The sequence below is a fragment of the Phacochoerus africanus genome, chromosome X, assembly GCF_016906955.1.
Source record: "Phacochoerus africanus isolate WHEZ1 chromosome X, ROS_Pafr_v1, whole genome shotgun sequence".
Classification (NCBI taxonomy): Eukaryota; Metazoa; Chordata; class Mammalia; order Artiodactyla; family Suidae; genus Phacochoerus; species Phacochoerus africanus.
The window spans coordinates 43,492,979-43,516,950 of NC_062560.1; the positions used below are offsets into that span (position 1 = coordinate 43,492,979).

Sequence of the window (23,972 nt, forward strand, 5' to 3'; positions counted from 1 at the left end):
AAGCAACCCCCACAGAAAAAGACTCGGTTATGTCTGTGGGTAGGTCAACTCGATGTAGGACAAAAAATTTTTTTTTCTTTTACCTGTATGGACCCACACTGGTGGCATATGGAAGCTCCCGGGCTAGGAGTCAAATCAGAGCTGTAGCCACTGCCTACGCCACAGCCACAGCCTTGAGGGATCTGAGTCGCATCTGTGACCTACGTTGCAGCTTGCGGCAATGCTGGATCCTTAACCCACCGAGGGAGGCCAGAGATTGAACCCGCATCCTCATGCATATTAGTCGGGTTCCTAACCCGATAAGCCACAACAGGAACTCCACAAAATTTCTTTTAGCATTTTTGCGGTAATTTTCCTTCAAGTCCTTTTAGCAGATCAATTACCCAAAAGGAGTCTAGATCCTTATAGGCCAAAATTGATTTATAGAGAATATGAAAGAAAGCTTCTGTAAAACCAACTTTGCAGGCCCTCCAGAGCTGGTCTGTGGAAAACACGCTTGGTTGAGTTTCCTGACAAACCAGCCAAGGGCTCTTGGTGGTGCTTACACGGGCACCTCCCTTGTGTTCCAGGCGGTGCCATAACTTGCCCTACCAGCTTCAGGAAGGTGGGGGCGGTGGGCAGGGGCAAGGAAGCCAGAACTAGCATCACTGTTCTTTCCTCTGCCCTCAAGTAGTAGGTTCCTTTACTCCTCCGCTCGTGCTTTTCCACCTCACACGTCCCCATCATTTCATTTTCAGAAGCACTTGCAGGAGTTCCCGTCATGGCGCAGTGGAAACGAATCTGACGAGGAACCAGGAGGTTGCGGGTTCGATCCCCAGCCTCGCTCAGTGGGTGAAGGACCTGGCATTGCCGTGAGCTGTGGTGTAGGTTGCAGACGCGGCTTGGATCCCGCATTGCTGTGGCTGTGGTGTAGGCCGGCGGCTACAGCTCCAATTCGACCCCTAGCCTGGGAACCTCCATGCAGGCCCCCCCCCAAAAAAAATCAAAAGCCCTTTTGCAAAATCAAACATTCATTTGGGGTTTAGGACATCTGTTCTGTGCGAGTATTATAAACAGCACAATCAATATTAAAAAGGGGGCCAATGGCAGCTGCTTGAGGGCACTGCTGGGGTTCGATGTTGCTGGATGACAGACTCTGAAAGTAGGGACGGCTGGTCAAGCACAGGCATTTTTAGCCTCATCCTCTTGAGTGTTAGAGGGAGAGGCAGCTTTACAAGTGAGGGGTGAGCGACAAGAAGGAAATAAATCTGAGTCATGATTATGAGTCTGTCTTCTAAATCTCAGGGGGTACCAATTCCACCTGTAACAGAGATACCAAGGATGAGTCAGAAATCTCTGAGAAGGTAAGAGCAGAGGGAGAGAAGTAGAGAGAGGGAAGTCGCAAGCACTATTTAAATTCCTAATATTTCCAATGGCAAAGATGATTTTTTTGGGGGGGGAGGGCGCCCACAGCATGCAGAAGTTCCTGAGCCAGGGATCGAACCCACACCACGGGAGCGGCCTGAGCCACAGCAGTGACGATGTCGAGTCCTTAACCTGCTGAGCCACCAGGGAACTCCCGAGAACCTGCATTTCTAACAGTGATGCGCAGGCTGCTAAACGGCCACTCGGAACGGCAAGGAGAGGCCCACGGTCCCACGTGGAGAAGCAGAAAGGCCCTCCATGACCTCACCTTTGCCAATCTCCACCCTTATCCTTCACCTCATTGTCACCAGACCCTAAGGACGCACGCAGATGCATCTGTCTTGTTTGCAGATGTATTTGCAGAGCCTGAGAGAATGTCTCAAACATAACAAGGGCTCAATAAATGTGTCAAATGAGTGAATGCATTAATGTTAATTTTGAATTCTAAGGGGGAAAAAAAAATAGCAGAAAGAGGAATCAAAGGCGGGGAGGAGGGGTCATGATCTGAGGAAAAGCACTTCAACAACTGTTGGACGTTAAAGATTTCAGGGACTGGATTTCAGATTTCAGCCTGGAGAGAACCTGACGGTGGATGCAGAAACAAGCAAACCCAACCTGCCCAGAAAGATATACACGTCAATGCAACGATCAACCACTGATTTTCTGTGTTTCTCCGGTGCACACGCATGCATGCACGCAAGCCCCACAAGCACGGTGGCTTCCCTTCCTCCACGTTCCAGTAATGTCCTGCCTGTGACCTTGTCCTGCTGAGATGAGAGAGGCGGGATCCATTCGGATTCGGGCTCCTAGCTTCTCCAAAGCAGCCTCATCAATGAGCCCGCTCCTGTAAACGCGGGTAAAGGCGAATGATGTGTCTGCATGTCTGGCCAACATAAATCTCAGCTGTGTCCGCATGAAAAATCCTCCGCGCCCCCCGCCCCCCCGCCTTGAATGGGTTGGGAGGTGGTCCCTGGGGGCCCCGGGCAGCTTGCCTCCAGCTGGGCTTGTTTTTTGTTTTGGTTGCAAAGTCACCAAGACCTCGGGAGAAACAAAGCAACTGGAGGGTTTTGTTTTGTTTGGTTCTAATGAGTCAAACTTGCCAGGGACATGAGGCTTAAGTCTCTCCGCACTATTCTTACGCTGCCCTCACACGAAGCCAAAAGTTTGAGCCAACAGCTCTTTTCCTGCGCCCACATGACCTAATATTCTGCGGCTCTGTAGCCATGACTCTGTTTATAACCTTGGGCTCCGAGGACCAGTGCGGAAAATCGTGCTCGTTATGACAAGTGCTTTCCCGTCAAATATCCCTTTCTTGTTTGTTTTTAGAGGGAGTGTTTAGCAAACGCCGTCAAGAGAAGGGCCCTTTCTTTTCTAATGGGAAGCAAACATCTGGATTTTCCCCGCCTCTGATTTCAGTTTCATGACAACACTGAGCATGTGACTTGGACCCATCTCAGGGGAAGTTGCAAGAACCCAGGGTTTCACCCAAAAATGAGAAGGCCATTTCTTTCTCTGTTTTATTGGTTTCTCATGACCACCGAGGGCTCCCTGCCCTGTTGTTCAGGGCTGACTGGACCAAGGTCAGGCCGGGAGGACTTGGAGAAAGAAGGCCCTTTCTGCACGAGGGCATGAGTCATTTTTCAGAAGGTGTCCTGAGGAACCAAGCTGGAAGTTCAACTCCTGCCCCCCCCACCCCCGCCACCCTGCCACCCCAGTCTGACAGCAACCTTGAAAGCCTTTCAAAATGCCAACAGAACTGCCTTTGAGGGCCCTCTGCCTGATGGTGCATGAGGCTTGGAAGGAGAGGGGCTCAGGGGAAGCTGTGACACAGCTCCCGGCTAGGGCGGGCCAAAGGAGTGCCACGGGGAGTGCAGAGCAAGTGGCTGCCACCTGCCTGGTCAAATTTAGCCCAAGGGACGGGTTTCCAAGGCTCACTCTGCCTGGGCTGGGGGGGGGGGGGGGGCGCTGCCTTAGCTGTGCCTGCCCGGACTAAACGCACCACCAGAACCGCCAGCGCTCAGGACCCATTGCTTTTCAAACATCTCCACATGTTTGGTATAAAGTAGCCCAAGGTCTCTGAGCCCCATTCAGCTACGTGAAAAACACTCAAACCATTTCATCTATTTCCTTTCACAGACTGCTTGAGTCCAGAGGCAGGAACAGTGGAAACCAGCAAAGGGCTGGGGCCCGGGGGTGGGGTGGGGTGGGTGGAGCGGGGGTGTTGACTGGCCTGGAACTGTCAAGATGAAATTGCTCTAAACCCTGGATGTCCAGCTGGTGGTGATCAGCTTTACTTACCAGATTAAGCCTGACTGGCCACAGGTCTCTGGAGGATGCATATCCTACCAGAGCCGTTATTCTCTTTTCAGGGAAATGAAGAGGTCATCATGAATTTCACCCAGGTTTCCTCAGATCTCCAGTGTGGCGAAACCCAGACTGTCAGACCGCCAGGTGCATCATTCCTGAACCCCTGTTTTCTAAAGTCCCTAATCAAAACTCAAGCCAGGAGTTCCCGTCGTGGCGCAGTGGTTAATGAACCTGACTAGGAAGCATGAGGTTGCGGGTTCGATCCCTGGCCTCCCTCAGTGGGTTAAGGATCTGGTGTTGCTGTGAGCTGTGGTGTAGGTCGCAGATGCGGCTCAGATCCCGAGTTGCTGTGGGGTGGGCCGGCAGCTACAGCTCTGATTCGACCCCTAACCTGGGAACCTCCATATGCCGCAGGTGCAGCCCTAAAAGGACAAAAGACCAAAAAACAAAACAAACAAACAAACAAAAACCTCAGGTCAAATAGCAACTTTGAATTAAAAAAACTTCTCAGACTTCCCTGGCCTAGCCCAGTGGGTTAAGGATTCCATGGGGTCACTGCTGTGGCGAGGGCTCGATCCCAGGCCCGGGAACTTCTGCATGCCTTGGGTGTGGCCAAAACAACCAACCAACCCTCCAAAACAAAAATCTTCTGTTCCCAACAGGCACAATGGCCAATTCTAATATAACAGCAAAGGTCTTTTGGGTACACTGGGTTAAGGATCTGGCATTGCCGCAGCAGCTACAGCTTAGGTCACAACTATGGCTCAGATCGGATCCCTGGCCTGGGAACACCACATCCTGTGAGGTGGCCAAAAATAAATAAATAAATAAAATAAAAAAAATTACCTAGAACTTTCAGAGGTCACGGCTTTGTGTCCCTTATGGGGCATCAACCCAAGAATGCCTTATCAGGTCGTGACCACTGTCATAGGGAAAGCCGGCTCATCCCCTTCATGTGTTGTTTAAGAACAGTGACTCTGGAGTCAAATCCTGGCTCCATCCCTTTCTAATGCTCTGACCTTAGAGGTCTCACTTCAATTTGCAACCTTCAGCTTCTAATCTGTACAATGGGGACAAGAGTTCCTACATCGTAAGGTTCTTGTCAAGATCACAAGGAGAGAATCCACGCAAAGAGCTTGGTGTGTAGTAAATGCTTGATAAATTTTAACTATTTTTTAATTTTTTTTTTAAATACCATCTTTCTGAGAAGAAGGATCTCCTGTGACTTACCCCTTGTAAGACTTGGAAGCTGTCGTTGTTGGGTGGTGGGTCTTGATCTGGGTCAACACCAACTCTGTAAGTCACCGGGGAGAAAGACAAGGAGAAAAACGAGAGCGCATTAGCTTGGACCGGTGGTGACCACTCGGGCTGAAAGTAGCTAAGAGGCAGACCATTTTCCCCAAGTGGAAGCAGTAGTTAGAAGAAGGGCAAGGCTGTCATGCAAAAGGTGTGAGAGAGAGGTCGTACAACCACATCAGATCCCAGGGGTAGGACTCACAGTCGATCCCGTGTGTTTACACCTTAAGCGAGGACCTCTGGGGAACGGCACCCGCTGACATCCGTCTGCCTTCCTGCACCAGGCGGTCCCAGCTAGAAAAGCCGGGTTCCGCTGCCCCAAGCCGCTTCCTCTCTGCCGCTTCTTCCCTTCTGGCTGCACTGCTTTTATTTCCCTTAACCTTCTGCGATGGAATTTTTCACACATCCAGGGACGTTTTGAAAGAATTTATAGCGAACACCTTATACACTCTACCTATGTTCTACCGTTAACTTTTTGCTGTATTTTCTCTAAAACATACCTATCCCTCTGTCATCTATCTTATCTTTTGGACGAATTCAAATAAAGGCGCAGATGCCCGTACGTGTCCCCTAAGCATTTGCGCATGCGTATCATTAACTTTCTATCCCGGGGGCCAAGCATCCTCCCGGAGCAGAGATGATTTGAGAAGTCACACATGTGAGATCAACAACTGAAGACACAAAGAAAAAGCAAAGCGGCCAAATCCCCTTCATCACGAATTCCATGATAGCACTTGGCCGGGGCGGGGGGGGGGGGGGGTTGTCTTGGCTCAGCAGCATACCAAGTGTCACTCTATGGATCTGTTAATTCTTCTCCTTGAACCTTCCTCATGCGAAGGTAGAGAACTGTGGCATCAATGACGTGGATAATGTGGGGCAATGGAGGAGGAAAGGAAGATGCCAGAAACCTTCTCTAGCTTTCCTTGTTCCCTCCAGTTTGGCAAAGAATGGCTGGTATCATAAGAGGCAAATAGAACATGCCGCGTTCAGCAGGTCTGATCTGAACTTGAAGAGAGGTGCTGAATGGCCTTGATGCAGGGGCGGGGGGAGTGTTGTTATTCACAGTCCGGCACCAGGGTGCTGACTCTGATGAGCAGACAGTGGATGCGCAAAGCCCCACGTGTGCCTTATTTTTCCTGCTCTGTCTCTCGCTTCCCCACCTGTGATGTCCAGGCTATAACTTGAGAAAGGAGACTCATAGAAAGAAGGAAATGAAGACAACACAGGTGAACCCTTTTCTTAAAGACAGCGTCTACAATGTCTTTTTCTCGGCTTGTCAAGCACGAACCCAAGGCGCATGCCCCTTGGATAGGGGTGGGGAAGACACAGAAGGGAAGGGAAGAGTTACCCCATATTTTGCTGAAGGCAAAGTTTAAAACCACAAGATGAATTCGTGTATTCAGCAAACACTTAATGAGTGCCTACTATGCCAGGTTCTGTTCTGAGCACTTAGTTAAAATTGACAGTGTACCTGGCACCTCATTTACTCTCCATGGACCTGAGGTTTGATGGAGTCTTTGTAGGGAATGAGATGGACTAGAGGTCACTGTCTGAGGGCTGGAGGCTTGTCCTCATAGCTAGATACCATCCAGGGGCTTTTGAGCAACACATCTCAGAGATTTTGTCTGCTTGTTTGTTCTACAGCCACACCTGCAGCATATGGAAGTTCCCAGACCAGGGGTTGAATCCGAGCTGCAGCTGCCAGCCTACACCACAGCCACAGCAATGCCAGACCCAGCTGCACCTGTGCCCTATGCAGCAGCTCACGGCAATATCGGATCCTTAACCCACTGAGCGAGGCCAGGGACTGAGCCCACATCCTGACAGAGACAACACTGGGTTCTTAACCCGCTGAGCCACAAGGGGAACTCCATCAGAGTTCTTTTGGACATGAAATCCATCCAAGCCAGGGGCCCCAGGGCCCCACAGAGGTCACTCCAGAGCCTCGGGGCACCCAAAGTGGAGAGGTCACTTACTGAATTCCTAGCTGTTGATTTTTTAACTCTCACGTGTTTTGAGAGAGTCTTAGTGAACGTTAAGTAAATGCCTCTGTATGGTGTCAGCATCTGTGAGAGGAAGAGCTAGGAATCCAATACTGGGCCTTGTTCCGCGGATTCTAGAGCAGCATGAAGCCACTTCATGGAAGACTAATTTACTTAGATGAGCTCCCCAGTAAAGACTGAGAGACAGGGGCAGAGCACTGGTTACCAGTCTGTCTCCCAGACAGCCCAGTGGAACGCCAGGTGACACGGCAGCCCTCTGCCTTACCACAGAGAGGCTATTGTGGGGGCAGGAGCAACCAGATGATGTGAGCATGCAGTGTGGCCAAGAGCACAGCAGTTTAGATCTGCCACAAATAAGCGCTCCTTTCTTTAGTGTGAATTTTGAAACAGGTGCATTAGCCTTTGTAAGTGGCTTCCGTGCCAGTAAAGATAAAACAAATTGATTTTTATCAGCCTACACGAAATGGGCAGCCTCTGAGTAGGAGAAAAGGCTTAAGTGTGCCTGTACTACAAGGAAGAAAATAAAGTCAAATATCATAAAAGCTGCCAAATGCGATCTAGCCCCGGTTATTCTTTCAACGAACCTCTGCTGGGAGAAAAAATACTGTTTAACAAGGATTAAAAGAAATTCTGTTTAACAAGACTAGGTTTGGAGTCTTTTTTTTTCTTTTTCTTTTTCGTCTTTTGTCATTTTAGGGCCGCACCCATGGCACATGGAGGTTCCCAGGCTAGGGGTCGAATTGGAGCTGTAGCCACTGACCTACACCATAGCCACAGCAACATGGGATCCAAGCCGCATCTGCAACCTACACCACAGCTCACGGCAACGCTGGATCCTCAACCCACCGAGCGAGGCCAGGGATTGAACCCGCATCCTCATGGATGCTAGTCGGGTTCGTTAACCACTGAGCCATGATGGGAACTCCAGTTTTGACTGTTTTCATTCAAGTCCCAGCAACAGAAGAGGAACCGATCCACCTACCCAAGGCCCACATGGCCAGCCCCGAATCCAAAGCAACAGGAACCCAAAACATTGGAATAACAGGATGAACTCACAAAATTACGGCCATCCTAACCTCATCCCGAACTTGGTCGACATTTTGCTTGGGTTAATTTGAGAGTGATTCTAGATCTGCCATCGTCCAGTAGAACTTTCTGCACTGACGGCAGGGCTCTAGATCTGCGCTGTCCAGTGTGGGAGCCACTGGCCACATGTGGCCACTGTACTCTTGAAAAAAATGTGTTAAATGTGACTGAGGGGAGTTCCTGCTGTGGCGCAGCGGAAAAGAATCTGACTAGGACCCATGAGGTTGCGGGTTCAATCCCTGGCCTCGCTCAGTGGGTTAAGGATCTGGTGTTGCCGCGAGCTGTGGTGTAGGTTGCAGACACAGCTCAGATCTGGCATTGCTGTGGCTGTGGTGTAGACCGGCAGCTGTAGCTCTGATTCGACTCCTAGCCTGGGAACCTCCAGATGCTGCAGGTGTGGCCCTGAACAAATAGATAAATAAGCAAATAAATAAATACGACTGAGGAACTGCATTTGAAGTTTTATTTCAATTGATTAAAATTTAAACTTGAACAGCCACATGTGGCTAGTGGCTACTGGATCGGACAGTGCAGATTCTCGAAAGTACTCATTCTGGCCATATCTCTCTAGTATCACTTTTTTACTCTACCAAAAAAAAAAAAAAAAAAATGACAGCTGTCTGCTGGCTTCTGACTTCTCAGCGATAACACCCAAGATCCCTGCTGGGATCCTGCAGAGACACAATTCGGTCGTGCCGTAAATAGTCAGGAAAATTTGGCTTGGACTGATTAGGCAGACAGTGGAGAGATGGCTCATGTCATCAAAAGAAGACTGAAAACCCTCTGAAAGCTCTTCTATATAGATAACTGTTCCCGACATCAAAGGAAGGACAGGATTAGAAAAGTCAGCATTTTCCACTCACACTGTAATCACTGTTTCAAACAAGGGTCACCAGAGGCTCATTTTCCTGGGAGGTGAAGTGTGGCTGGGAATCTGGCTATTTGTACAATGTTGAAGGATCCCTCTACGTTATCTTTTATGAGGGGAAAATGGTGCTTTTACAATGGAGAGACCTGGGGTCTAAAGTGATCGAATTTAACATCACTAATAAAGGGACAGCCTGACAACCAGGCACCACCCGGTATGATGCAATAAGAATTGCCTAACATCACGTTCACAGTATTTTTGGCCACACACCATAATGATTATCTATCTTTAGTCAAGAGGAAAACACATCAGAAAAATCCAGCTTGTAGGGCTTTACGCAAGACAATGATCTTGAATCCTTAAAAAAATAAAACAAACAAAACCCTCAATGTCATAAGAGACAAAGAGGAGGAGGGGAGGGTTGTTCTAGATTAAGAGACTAAAGCGATGACAGCCACGTCAGCTGGAGCACACGGTGTCCAGAAGCAGGGGCATGGATGAGAGAGAGAGAGAGAGAGAGAGAGAGAGAGAGAGAGAGAGAGAGAGAGAGAGAGAGAGAGAGAGAGAGAGAGAACAAGCAACCAAACATTTTGATGGGATCCTGGATTGCACATGTGTGTGTGTGAGAGAGAGAGAGAGAGAGAGATAAAGATATCAGGAGCATGTAGAAGCCTGGATTCCTAGGGGTTTCATATTGACGTTTTTAGGGCTAGAAAGTCACGATGTCTATAAGGTACTTTTTTTTTGTCTTTTGTCTTTTTTGTTGTTGTTGTTGTTGTTGTTGCTATTTCTTGGGCCGCTCCCGCGGCATATGGAGGTTCCCAGGCTAGGGGTTGAATCGGAGCTGTAGCCGCCGGCCTACGCCAGAGCCACAGCAAGGCGGGATCCAAGCCGCGTCTGCAACCTACACCACAGCTCACGGCAACGCCGGATCGTCAACCCACTGAGCAAGGGCAGGGACCGAACCCGCAACCTCATGGTTCCTAGTCAGATTCATTAACCACTGCACCACGATGGGAACTCCCATAAGGTACTTTTAAGTACTCTGAAATGGTTGGGGGGCAGAGGGAAAATGACCCCCAAATATATGACAAAATGTTCATCATTGGTGTATCCAGGTTAGAACTTGGATATTCACTGTTCTATCCTTTCAGTTTTTTTTTTTGGGGGGGGGGCGGAATTTAAAGTTTTTCACAATTTCAGAAGAATAGAAAGAACATGTAATTATATCCTTGGTGAAAATGTTTCACAAATACATGCGTACATGTTCTTGTCTCTGATGTCATCCAATTTACTAATAATGATGATTCAGGATCTCCTATTCTTCCAGGGTCCAAAACCCACAAATGGCAAAGATTCATGGACACAGATGCTATAATATATTACTACAGGTCATATGTAAATAGGAAGCTATAGAGTCCAGTGATTACATGGGTCCCCCCACCACCACCCCAGATAAGTCCTATAATGTTGTGTTGAGCTTCTCCTTCTCCTAAAAGTGAAGGGCTAGGAGGAAAATGCTAGTTAACTGAAACGTATGGCTAATCAAATTCCACCCAAGAAGAGTCCTCTTCAGATCTGAGCGTGTGCATCCCCTGGACACCTGCAGTTCTGAGCATGGTCCTACCCAGCGCCCCCGTTCCCTGCCTTTCCCTCCCCCTGCCCTGGAAGTTCCGACCCCCGCTGCAGCCGCTTGCTACCAAATACCTGCCTGAGACGCAGCCCAATTCCTGACCCACAGAGCCTCCGAGGACCTCCTGAGGATGCAGGAGGGCCCCTTGGAGGGTCTTGGAGGTCCCTGCTACTGATACATAAAAGTGCTGAATGGGAGAAAAGAAACCTGCTTCCCTGGGAACTGCCACTTAATTTTTTTTTTTTTGTCTTTTCAGGGCTGCACCTGTGGCATATGGAAGTTCCCAGGCTAAGGGCCGAACTGGAGCTAGAGCTGCTGACTTATGCCACAGCCACAGCAACATGGGATTCAGGCAGAGTCTGCAACCTACACCACAGTTCACAGCAACGCCAGATCCTTAACCCACTGAGAGAGGCCGGGGATCAAACCCACGTCCTCATGGACACTAGTCGGGTTCATTAACCACAGAGCCACACCGGGAACTCCCCACTTTTTTTTTTAAGGTATGAAGTAAGTAAGTTTTTTAAAAAATAATTTTTAACATAGAATTTCAATGTTCATGAAAAGGTACAAGTCAAACGGTATACAGATTGGTAGACGACCAAATAAAAGGTCCTTTGTAGAAATCCCAACATTGCTGTGGAAAATAGGCTTCTAAATGCAAGTGAATCACATGTAATTTGTTTGGTGTCATTTAATATTTTGAAAATGGCATCTTATTCATTAGCACATATTATTAAGAGTTCAAATGAAACCATCATCTATAGGAAAGGGTTAAGCTTTGTTTAAAAACAATTTTAAACTACAGTTGATATGCAGTGTTCTGTCAATTTCTGCTGTAAAGTGACCCAGTTATTTATATATATACCTACATTTTTTTTTCTCACATTATCCTCCCAATGCCAAAAGAAAACAGACCAGGGGCTTTTGCGACACAGATGGTGTTCTGTGATTTCTTTCCTCATTCAAGGCTATTTGGAGTTCCTGTCGTGGCTCAGTGGTTAATGAATCCGACTAGGAACCGTGAGGTTGCGGGTTCGATCCCTGGCCTTGCTCAGTGGGTTAAGGATCTGGCGTTGCCATGAGCTGTGGTGTAGGTCGCAGACGCGGCTTGGATCCCGCGTGGCTGTGGCGTAGGCCGGTGGCTACAGCTCTGATTCGACCCCTAGCCTGGGAACCTCCATATGCCGTGGGAACGGCCCAAGAAATGGCAAAAAGTCCCCCCCGCTAAAAAAAGGATGTTTACTTCAGGTTACTTTTCTGGCAGGATTGAGGGCCTCTGGGATTAATCCCCAAGGATTCTACTGGACCTGTACAAAGGGCATCACCCTTCAGGCAGGGTGTTTGGTGGGGTGCTGGGCAGTAAGAAAGAGCAGGTGCAGTATTTTAAGTATAGTGCCTCAGAAAACATGGGGCTCCCTAACTTTCTGAAGTTCTTGGTTTCAGGCCACTGTCCACAATATATATTTCCCTCCTGACTGGTTATAATGCTTTTGATCTAGGCCACTGTATAAATCTAAAACTTTTTTTGTGCTTTTAATTGTATCATATTTTAGCATTCTCGTGATACATCAAGGTTGAGCTCATCAGAGTATATTCAACAGTCTTTTCTTCTGGCATGAACCAAACTGTCCTTATTTTCATTAAGAATGAGACAAATGTGGAGTTCCCATCGTGTCTCAGTGGTCAACGAATCCAACCAGGAACCATGAGGTTGCGGGTTCGATCCCTGGCCTTGCTCCGTGGTTTATGGATTCGGTGTTGCCATGAGCTGTGGTGCAGGTCACAGACAAGGCTCAGATCCTATGTTGCTGTGGCTGTGGCGTAGGCCACTGGCCATAGCCCCGATTCACCCCCCTCGCCTGGGAACCTCCGTGTGCTGTGGGTGCGGCCCTAGAAAGACAAAAAATAAAAAATAAAAAGAATGAGACAAATGTGGTAATCCCATACCAAATGAGAAAATAAAGCCATCACACTGATGTGCTCATTCTGGAATGAAGGAATACAGAAAATGAATCATTTCCCCTTTGGTATAATTTGTACATTCGGATTAACCATATAAAACGCTATGAAATCTCAGAGAGTTTAGAAGCATTCTGCTTGCATCAGTAAGTTTTTAATGGTTGTTCATTCGTTTGGTGGCACCTACAGCGTGTGGAAGTTCTGGGGCCAGGGATCGAACCCGCACTACAGCTGTAAGCAGAGCCACAGCCATTGATAATACCAGATCATTAACCTGCTGAGCCATGAGGGAACTCCTAGGTTTGAAGGTTTTCACTGGAATGGCTGAGGGCCTACAAAAGACATGCACATTCATCTAAAACCCTGAACAACAGATCAGAATCTGAATTCTCTCATGCCTGAAGTGTAATAATTTGCACTTTGCCCGAACAACCTTCTTTCTGGAAGGAAAGGGTTTCCTCTGCAACCTAACTGGTACCTAAAGTTAGGTCACTGAAAATGAACGTGTGTGTGTATTTCAAACAGTAGGAAGAAAATGTGAATCCAGGGAACTTAAATGCTCCAATTAATTGTATGCATGTCATTACAGAACCCGGCAATATTCCAAGACGCAGGCCCCAGGACAGGTATCGCTGCTTTCATCACTGTGCTCAGGGAGTAATACCCTTTCATAACGAGAAGAACAGAGTTCAAGCCTATTTTGCCTTTGATTTACCTACCAGCACCCAGAAGCAGATCAGGAAGAACGCATGCCAATTAAAGATACAGAAAGGAGGAGTTCCCATTGTGGCTCAGTAGGTTAAGAACCTGATTAGTATCCATGAGGATGTAGGTTCGATCCTGGCCTTGCTCCGTGGGTTAAGGATCTGGTGTTGCTGTGGCTGTGGCGTAGGCTGGCACCTGCAGCTCTGCTTCGACCCCTAGCCTGAGAACTTCCGTATGCTGTGGGTGCGGTCCTAAAGAGGAAGGGAAAAAAAAAAAAAAGATACAGAAAGGAAAGAAGAAACATTAATCTTTACTCTGATTGCCTGATGCCATCACCCTTAAGCGTCATCAAATCATAACCTTGCATGGTCACTGAGACACAAATTTAATTCGAAGAGTCTTTCGCTATCTTATGTTTTTTTTAATTTTTTTTTAATATCTTCTGATCCACCACCATAAGGTACAAGGTCACAAATACATACTTAAAAAACTAAAACAGGGTTGGGGCTTAATTAAGCTGGTATAAACCACACCCCAGTCGTGGCTGAACGATAAAATTCGAATTCTCTTGAGTTGAAAGCCTTGTTTACTAGACTGCACGCTGGATTTTGTGGGAAAAGCGCTTGTGGCTCTGAAAATGGGCTGCTCGTCATACTAAGCACAGTTGTCCAAGGAGTCACACTAATGCCAGCTCTGGGGCTGCCACACATTGTCCTAGATGAGCAGGGGGGTGGGGGTGGGGGGGGGACAGCAACAAGTCCATCCGCCCAGAGAAGGGTAACAAAATGATGAGACTTGACCAGACCTCCCACGCCCTTTCTAAAAGGGGCAGGGGGCTGGCACACCCAGGAGGGAAGAGAGAGACCCACAGCAGGCGGAGAAACATCTCAGGTTAGAAAGAGGAGAAAAGCCAGGCCCGGTTAATGCGTTTCTGAGGCTGCCCTCGTGTCACCTGAAGTACTGCCAGCGGCGCTCGTTCCGGTCCTCTTCAGAGGGCTCCTCGATGCCAACTCTGGGCAGCAGAAGAAGGGGACGTGAGTGTGACGGGGACGGTGGGGAGCCGGGAGCTCTGGGCACATGCCCGGGGCCCCAGCCATCCAAGGACGGGGCTGTCTCGTTTGCAATGGAAACCCATGCCCTCTCTTCAACGCTCCCTGTGCTCCAACAGCCAGAGAGGCTGCTACGTTTGCCTTGCAGACAACAGCGCGAGGAGCCAGGTCAAATGAAGATGGATGAGGAATGAAGGGAAGCCTCGCAAAATATCATGGGATGAGATCTGAGGAATCAATGCAAGGCTTAGAAAAGTACTTCGTACCCTTTTTTCAGGAATTCATCTGCTTCCTAAAGCAAGACACGTCCACGCAAAAAAAAAAATAGAGACGTCGTTATTAAACATGTATTTGACATGTGGGCACACACATTTTTACACATATTTGATAGAAAGAGCAAAGAACGCTGGATCATTGAAAACGGCAACAAGAGAAGACGGAACGGCCTTTTTTCCCTAGATAAGGAATCACACTGTCCCGAGGTTCAACCTGAAATCAGGACCCCAACTTCTGCTCTGCCCTTTACCTTCTGGCCTCAAGAGTTGACATGGTCCATTTTTACCTCTCTTAATAATTGCTGGGGTATTCAGAGGACACTCGAATGCCGCCACCACCACACTAAGAGCAGGGTTTCACAACCTCAGCACTCCTGACACTTTTTTTTTCTTGTCTTTTTGCCTTTTCTAGGGCCGCTCCTGCGGCATATGCACGTTCCCAGGCTAGGGATCCAATTGGAGCTGTAGCCGCCGGCCTACACCACAGCCACAGCAACGTGGGATCCAAGCCGCGTCTGCAACCTATACCACAGCCGGATCCCTAACCCACTGAGCAAGGCCAGGGACTGAACCCGCAACCTCATGGTTCCTAGTTGGATTCGTTCACCACTGAGCCACGATGGGAACTCCACTCCTGACATTTTGGGCCCTGGCCTTGACCTGCAAGATACCACCAGCAGCAACCCCCGCTCCCCTGCGGCAGCTGGAGCAACCCAAAACTGTCCCCAGACCATGCCAAATGTCCCCTGGGAGGGTAAAACTGCCCGCACTTGAGAACCTCTGCACTAAGGCTTGCATTCTCAATGGGGGATGGGGGTTCTATGGCCCCCAGGGGTGTGAAAATGGCTTCTTATGGGACAAAAACATTTTTAGCTATGACAGTGATTTGTAGCCCTCTGAAGCGCCATAGTACATAAACAGATATATAGATCTGCGGTATTAAAATTTCAGTGGAAGAGGGAGATAAAAAGGTAGATTTAAAGGCTCCTACGGAGGGGTGAATGAAGACAAAAAAAAGCTGAGAAACATGGTGTTAGACAATGCCCGGATCTTCATGCTCCTAATCCCCCTGAAATATGCAAGTAAGAACATGAGGCTTCTTAAGGAGGCACTTTTTAATTAGGCACATGTTCAGAATGTGACTTAAACCAGAGTTGATAAATTACTATTGTATTGAAGTATCACAAATTCCAGAAAGGCATGCTGGATTCCACTAATGTAAGATTCACTAGCAATAACAACAGTAATAGCAGCAGGACCAATGCTGTGAATAGCAATGATAATGCTATAGCTAAAATCTACTAAATGCTTCACATGTGCCAGACGGTACATTCAACAGAAGAATTCTTTTGTTTGTCTTTTTAGGGCTGCACCTGAGGCATATGGAGGTTCCCAGGCTAGGGGTCGAACTGGAGCTGCAGCTGCCAGCCTTCACCACAGTCAGCGCAACACCGCATCCGAGCCGCATCTGCCAAGGCCGCTACAGCTCACGGCAATGCCAGATCCTGAACCCACTGAGTGAGGCCAGGGATGGAACCCGCATCCTCAGGGATCCTAGTTGGGTTCTTAACCTGCTGAGCCACAACAGGAACTCCAGGGGAACAATTCTTTATCACGTTTATTTAAGTATCACATTTTATCTTTACACTATTGTCATCCCATTTACCTGGTGAGGAAACTGAGAGTTAGAGGGGTTAAATAAGTTGCCCAAGGTCACAAAAGTACAAAGCGGTGGAACCAAGATTGCAACTGAGGCTATTAGATCCGAGGCCCAGGTCTACACTTAGAGGATACGGGTCTTTGACTACGAGGTGGCGTCTTTAAATTCTTAACAAAGTATCCAGTTACAAATGCTATTACATAAAGAGCTCAGGGCTTCTCCCTGCCCTTATTCCTTAAATAATGTCACAAAGAGTTTTATCCTAAACTCTCAGTTTGACAGGATCATATTGAGCGCAATGTCCTTATCTGTCCTTGAGTGATCACATAGCTGCACTCGGGGGTAGGAAGGGTACCCTGTTCCTTGGGCTGTCTAGGGGTATGCCATTAACCCCCCACCATCATCACTACTTCATGAGTGTGTCACTTGAAGCTGGGCCCTCCAAGAGGACAGTCACCACGCCACCAAAATGTGCTCGGGACATGTATGTACAAGGCTCATCTGCTGAAATACTATTGCGATTTTTTTGGGGGGTCTTTTTAGGGCCACACCCGCAGCATATGGAGGTTCCCAGTCTAGGGGTCCAACCGGAGCTGTAGTCGCAGGCCTACACCACAGCCACAGCAACGCGGGATCCGAGCCGTGTCTGCGACCTACACCGCAGCTCACGGCAACGCCGGATCCTTAACCCACTGAGTGAGGCCAGGGATCGAACCCACATCCTTATGGATGCTAGTCAGGCTCGTTTACCGCTGAGCCACGATGGGAACTCCCTCCGTGATGGTTTTTTAAGTTGCCAAAATTACAACCTTTGTGAATAACAACACTTGCTCAAGAGACTAAGAAAAGTATTATGTACTTTTTATGTTACGAGAAAACAATTTGAGCACTTTGCCATTATGTCTTAAAATGGCACAATCACATGCTCAATATCGCTAATTCCTAGAGAAATACAAATCAAAACTACAATGAGGTACCACTTCATATCAGTCAGAATGGCCACCATTAATACCAGTAAGTCTACAAGTAACAAATGCTAGCAAGGGTGTAGAGAGAAAGGAACCCCTCTTCACTGTTGATGGAAATGTAAGCTGGTACAGTTACTACGGAGAACAGTCTGGAGGTTCCTCAGAAAACTAAATATAGAACTACCATATGAGCCAGCAATTCCACTCTGGGGCACATATCTGGACAAAACTTTCATTCAAAAAGATACATGCACCCCTATGTTCATTGCAGCACTATTCACAATAGCCAAGACATGGAAACAACCCAAATGTCCATCGACAGATGATTGGATTAGGAAGTATGGTGTGTGTGTGTGTGTATATATATATATATATATACACACACACACACACACAATGGAATACTACTCAGCCAAAAAGAATGAAATAATGCCATTTGCAGCAACATGGATGGACCTAGAGATGATCATATTAAGTGAAATAAGTCATACAGAGAAATACATATATATCATATGATATCCCTTACATGTGGAATCGAAATTATGACATAGATGGACTTATCGACAAAACAGGAAAAGATTCACAGACATAAAAAACAAACTTAGGGTTACCAAAGGGGACAGTGGGGTCTGTGTGTGTGGAGACAAATTAGAAGTTTGCAATTAAGTGATACACACTAATAGATAAAAAGCAAGGACCTACTGTATAGCACAGGGAACCATGTTCAATATCTTATACTAACCTCTAATGGAAAAGAATTTGAAACAGTATATGTGTATATATATATATGTAAATCTACATATATGTGTGTATGTATATGTATCACTGAATCACTTTGCTGCATACCTGAAACATTGTAAATTAACTCTAATTTTTTAAATGATTAAAAAATAAAACATTTTGTTATTTTTTATGGCTGAGTAGTATTCCATCGTACTAAGTTGTACCACATCTTCTTAATCCATTCATTTGTTGATAGACATTTAGGTTGTCTCCACGTCTTGGCTATTGTGAATAGTGCTGCAATGAACATTCGGGTGCATGTATCTCTTTGAATGGTAGTTTTGTCTGGGTATATACCCAAGAGTGGGATTGTAAGATCACATGGTAGGTTATATATTTAAATTTCTGAGGAACCTCCGTTCTGTTTTCCATAGTAGTTGTACCAATTTCCATTCCCGCTAACAGGGAAGGAGGGGTCCCTTTTCTCCACTCTCTCTCTCTCTAGCATTTGTTATTTGTGTACTTGTTCATGGTGGCCTCAGCCATAAAAAAAGAACAAAAGAATGCCATTTGCAGCAACATGGATGTAGCGAGAGATTTTCATACTGAGTGAAGTCAGTCAGAAAGAGAAAGACAAATACCATGTGATATCAATTATATGTGGAATCCAAATGATGGCACAGATGAACCTGCCTACCAAACAGAAACAGATTCACGGACACAGAGAACAGACATGTGGCTGCCAAGGGGGAGGGGAGAGGAAGTAGGATGGACGGAGAGTTCGGGGTTGGTAGGTGTAAACTATTACATTTACTATGGATAAGCAATGAGGTTCTATTGTACAGCACAGGGAAGTATATCCAGCCTCTTGGAACAGAACATGATGGAAGAGAGTATGAGAAACAGAATGACTGGGTCACTATGCTGTACAGCAGAAACTGACACAACACTATAAATCAATCATACACGAATAAAATTTTTTAAAAATAATAATAAAATATAAATTACAAAAGTCTGATTTAAAAATATAAGCTGAGGGGAGTTCCCGTCGTGGCGCAGTGGTTAACGAATCCGACTAGGAACCATGAGGTTTCGGGTTCCATCCCTGGCCTTGCTCAGTGGGTTAAGGATCCGTCGTTGCCGTGAGCTGCGGTGTAGGTCGCAGACGCGGCTCAGATCCCGCATTGCTGTGGCTGTGGCGTAGGCCGGCAGCTACAGCTCCAATTAGACCCCTAGCCTGGGAACCTCCATATGCCGCAGGTGCGGACCTAAAAAGACAAAAAGACAAAAAAAATAAAATAAAAATATAAGCTGAAGTTTTGATTTCTGCAAAGCAGTGAATTGGCTTTTTGGGTTGTGGTTATATTTATTTTATTTTATACACAGCCTAGAAAGTAGCTATGGTTAAGAATCATAGCAAACTCCTAATTATTGATGGTGGAACTCCAAGTCCTATCCTGGGCTTCTGACTGCTGAGCAGCCACTTAGCAGCTTAGCAGGGCCTCTGTCAGCAGCCTGGAGAAATGAGAAGTATTGATCTCACTGAGGTCACGGAGGACAAAATACCACACTGAGCTCTCGGGGGTTTCTGAAGTACCTGGTTCACATAAATGACTTGTCGCTACTGAGTAACACCACCAACCAGAAAAAACAATCAGTCTCATTACCTTATTTCTCAGGGAATTTCTTTTGATGTCATCTCTGTAAATGTCAGTTTCTACCTCTTACATAACACACATCCAGAAAAACATAAAGAACTGACACCATGTGTATGTGTCACCAATGGCATACTTTGCTGCGTTATACTATCTGGGTAGAGTTGGACAGAAAGAAGGAACTCGTAGACATAGAAGTAGAAAGCGATGAACTTGAAAACAGAAAAATAATACAGAAATTAAAAGAAACAAAAAGCTAGTTCTGGAGTTCCCATCGTGGCTCAGCGGTTAACGAATCTGACTAGCATCCATGAGGACACAGGTTCGATTCCTGGCCTTGCTCAGTGGGTTAAGGATCTGGCGTTGCCATGCGCTGTGGTGGAGGTCGCAGACACAGCTCAGATCCAGCGTTGCTGTGGCTCTGGCGTAGGTCAGCAGCTACAGCTCTGATTAGACCCCTAGCCTGGGAACCTCCATATGCCGCAGGTTCGGTCCTTAAAAAACAAAAAACAAAAAACTCAAGCAGAAAATGGACAAAAGAGTTGAACAGATATTTCACCAAAGATATACGAATAGCAAATACAGCACATGAAGAGACAGTCAACCTCATTAGCCATGACAGAAACGCAAATTAAGACCACAAAGAGGTATCCTCACATACCCAACAGAACAGCTAAAATACAAAAGAGCATCAATATCAGATGCTGGCAAAGATGTGGAGAAACGGGATCTCTCACACATGTCATTTCCTGACCTCTCGCCATGTGCTAGCTGTCATGTTTTAAGTGCTATCTATACACCCATTAATACTTTCACAACAATCCAACTATTATATGTGTACCTACAGCTTGCAGGCATCAGGGAACATAGCCCAGATTCCCAGCTCTTGGGTAGGACTAATTTAATGGCCCACTTTTTGAAAAGGGTTATGAGAAGTGCAAAATGCCACAAGTCAACTCTACACTCCGTGGAAAATTATTTGGTTCTGTATCTGTTGGGTTGCGGGAAGAGCTCTCAGAAAAGGATTTATGAAATAGTCTGGAAAAAACACCCCAAACCAGGATTTAACCAGGCTTGGAGCATCCAGGGCACCTACTGGGTGACCAGACAAATTGGAGCAGGAAGTCATCTCAGAGAGGTCCCCAAATGCAAAGATTCTCAACTGTGCGCCGGGTAAACCTCCTTTCTTGCTCTTATCCTGCTACACAGAACAAAGAGGGTACCATCTCCTGTCTCATGTTTAAAACCAAAAGTTTGTAAATTTTCTTCTTTAGGCTTCTGTTGCCACAGATGAATTCTTTTCCTTAACCTGACTCTTTGAGATTCGCCAGGAAATTAAAATTTTAATCATCCCAAATTTTACAGTATAAAAACCGTCCCTAACACAGGAAGCCTCTGGGCAGTATTAGCACAGTGCCCAAGAGTCTGGACTCTGTGGTAAGACTGCCTGGGTTCAAATCTCGGCTTGTCCACTTAAAGCTTTGTGACCTTGGGCAAGTTCTTGCTCTGTGCCTCCGTTTCCTCAACTCTAAAATGAAGATAATCGCAGTAGCTCCCTCACAGGAATGCCATGAGGAGTATCTTAATATACACCTTGGCATCTCAAACAACTCCTGCCGCACAAACGTGAGCTGTTCTATGACTCTTCCTGATGAGCGCAGCCAGGTTCTGCAGACCCACCCACATCTGAGACCGAGACACGCCAGCCAAGACATAGTGCAGCTGGCAGTGGACATGACCAGGAACCCCTGCCTCCCAACAACAGGAAAGTGTCCGAGCAGGGAAACGATTCCCTCAAATCCCGGCTTTCTCCCCAACCCAAGGATGACCTCGAGGTCCTCACAGGTTCTCTCTTCCAAGCAAGGTGTGCGAGCTAGGCGTGCTTTGCAGCTGTCAGCCCCGTGCCTTCTGTATTTCAGAGAAGGGAATACAGACGAATGGCCAGCAGAGAAGGTGGGAAAAAAAACAAAAAAACAAAAACATTGCCATCTCGTGGCTCTTCGGGGAATTCTTCACACCTATGCGCCACCCAAGGCTTCTCATTCCCAATACGTGTTTGTCTCTGCAGATCTGAAACCTGAGGCAGGTGGCAAGAGAGCTACAGGAACCTGGAGGAAAACCTGACAACGCTTTCATTTACCCTGAAGGAACACTGAAGCCCTAACACATGGCGAGGTTATGGGGCCAGAGTTAGGCTGTGGGTCTCTTGACCCCGGTTCCAATGCCCGCTTTACTGTAAGGTGCTAAAACTCACAAGCACAGTTTGGTTTTTGTTGATGTTGTTGGTGCTAGGCTTTTTTTTTTTTTTTTTGGCCATCCTGTGGCATGTGGAAGTTCCTGGGCCAGGTATGGACCTCAAGTCATAGAAGTGACCCGTGCCACAGCTGCAGCAAGGCTGGATCCTAAACCCACTGAGCTACCAGGGAACTCCCACAAGCACACTTGGGAATTCAAATGCTCTTGGGAAAAAAAAAAATCAAACTCAGGTCAACGCCTCCTCCGTCCTGACACAGCTGCAAAAACCACAGGCGGGGGATGTCCACAAGGCTGCAAGAAATGAGGCTTATGCAGGAAATGTCACCTCTTCTGTGCACTCAAGCAACAAGAAACACAACATACAGTTTCCTCCTAAAACAAAACTCTAATTCCCTCCCCTTTATTTCTGGCAGGAGAGCTTATTTTTTAAGGCCTTAGGTTTGATTTAAAAAAAAAATGTGAAATGCCAGACACTGCCAGCAGCTATTGTCGGCTCTCTCTCCTGCAGTTTTAAGACTTTTTGAATTCTTGCCCTAATGTCACAGCTCTAGCAAGGTCCAGGTAATTCTAATTCCTTGTATTTTCATCCTCACTTTTTTTTTTTTTTTTTTTGCCACCCGTGGCCTGCAGAAGTTCCCGGGCCAGGCAGGGATCGAACCCATGCCACAGCAGTGACCCAAGCCACTGCAGTGACAACACCGGATCCTTCATTTCCTGCACCACCAGGGAACTCTCTGACAAACATTTTAATGACAGTTTTCCCCGTGGAAAATTCAATACTCTGAATTTGTGTTCTTTTTATTTTTTTTTTTGGTCTCTTTTTTTCTTTGAGGGCTACACACACAGCATACGGAGGTTCCCAGCCTAGGGGTCGCATCAGAGCTGTAGCTGCCAGCCTACCAAGGCGGAATCTGAGCTGCGTCTGCGACCCCCACCGCAGCTCACAGCCAACGCTGCATCCTTAAGCCACGGAGCGAGGCCAGGGATCCAACCTGCATCCTCGTGGATCCCAGTTGGATTTGTTTGCACTGAGCTGCGATGGGAACTCCTGCTTTCAGTGTTTTTTTTTTTTTTTTTTTTTTTAATGGCTAATCCTTCCCCAAACAAAATGCAAAGAAACTGTCAAAGGCTTCCGAGGCTCGAAGCTGTAGGTAGCACAACCCTGCCTGGGCGCAGGGACGTATTTAGATGCACAGGGGGCCTTGGTTGCCAACTGACCTGATGTTGAGCCACGATAACATGGGCGTCGTGCCTCCACCAATGATCCAGACGGTGAAGACGACGATGAGAAGCGTGGTTGTGAACATCATCTGGCGCGCGTAGGACGCCGTGTCTCGGATGGCCAGTGCGAAGGCCATAGCTCCCCTGAGGCCTGTGGGGACCCAAGAGGAAGACTTCCCGTCAGAAGGACAAAGGACGCCGTGTCCTCAGATCCACAGCCGCCGCTCGAAGCTAAGAAGCGGTTAGCGCTCCGGCTTCGGGACCTGAGTTGTTTTATTCTGAAAGAAGCACGTTGCACGAATGTGATTTCCTCCCGTATGCCATTTTCACTTGCAAAATGCCCAGATGCCAAGGGGGGGAACACCACTCGGCTTGCCATGGCACATGTGAGAGTGCTAACCCTGGCTCAGGCCTGAGATCATTCCTCTGGGAACATGAAATAAAAAGAAACGCATCAAAAGCGGAGCTCCCGTCGTGGCACACTGGAAACGAATCCGACTAAGAATCAAGAGGTGGTGGGCTCGGTCCCTGGCCTCGCTCAGGGGGTTAAGGATCTGGCATGGCCATGACCTGTGGTGTAGGTTGCAGATGCGGCTCAGATCCCACGTGGCTGTGGCTGTGGTGTAGGCCGGCAGCTACAGCTCCAATTTGACCCTTAGCCTGGGAAACTCTATACGCTGTGGGTGTGGCTCTAAAAAGCTAAGAAAAAAAAAAAAAGAAGAAACGGACTGGGTATCAATATATCAAACGTGTGTTTGTGGTTCAGCATTTCCTCAGGAAAGCCGGGCAGAGAAGTAACAATATGTGCTGATCTACGTAGCCCTTTTTCTGTAAAGGGTCAGACACTAAACATTTGAGGCTTTGAGGACCAAGAGGAAAAATCAAGGATATTACTGAGGTA

The 23,972-nt window shown here is 47.2% G+C and overlaps 1 protein-coding gene across 3 annotated transcripts in view; it reads right to left on the bottom strand.

Annotated features, from left to right (window-relative positions):
- The window catches only part of SLC9A7 (solute carrier family 9 member A7), a 164,462-nt gene that overhangs the window by 17,489 nt on the left and 123,001 nt on the right, over positions 1–23,972 (bottom strand). For 2 of the 3 annotated variants that reach the window (XR_007132902.1, XM_047765700.1), the window contains exons 12-14: positions 23,069–23,222; positions 14,217–14,276; positions 4,942–5,005 (exon numbers count right to left, since the gene is read on the bottom strand). Coding sequence is in view for 2 of the 3 variants with exons in the window: in XM_047765700.1 (XP_047621656.1) it covers positions 4,942–5,005; positions 14,217–14,276; positions 23,069–23,222 (278 nt within the window). In the remaining variant the exon portion in view is untranslated. The remainder of the gene's footprint in view (positions 1–4,941; positions 5,006–14,216; positions 14,277–23,068; positions 23,223–23,972) is intronic. The other variant, XM_047765701.1, reaches the window with a different exon arrangement.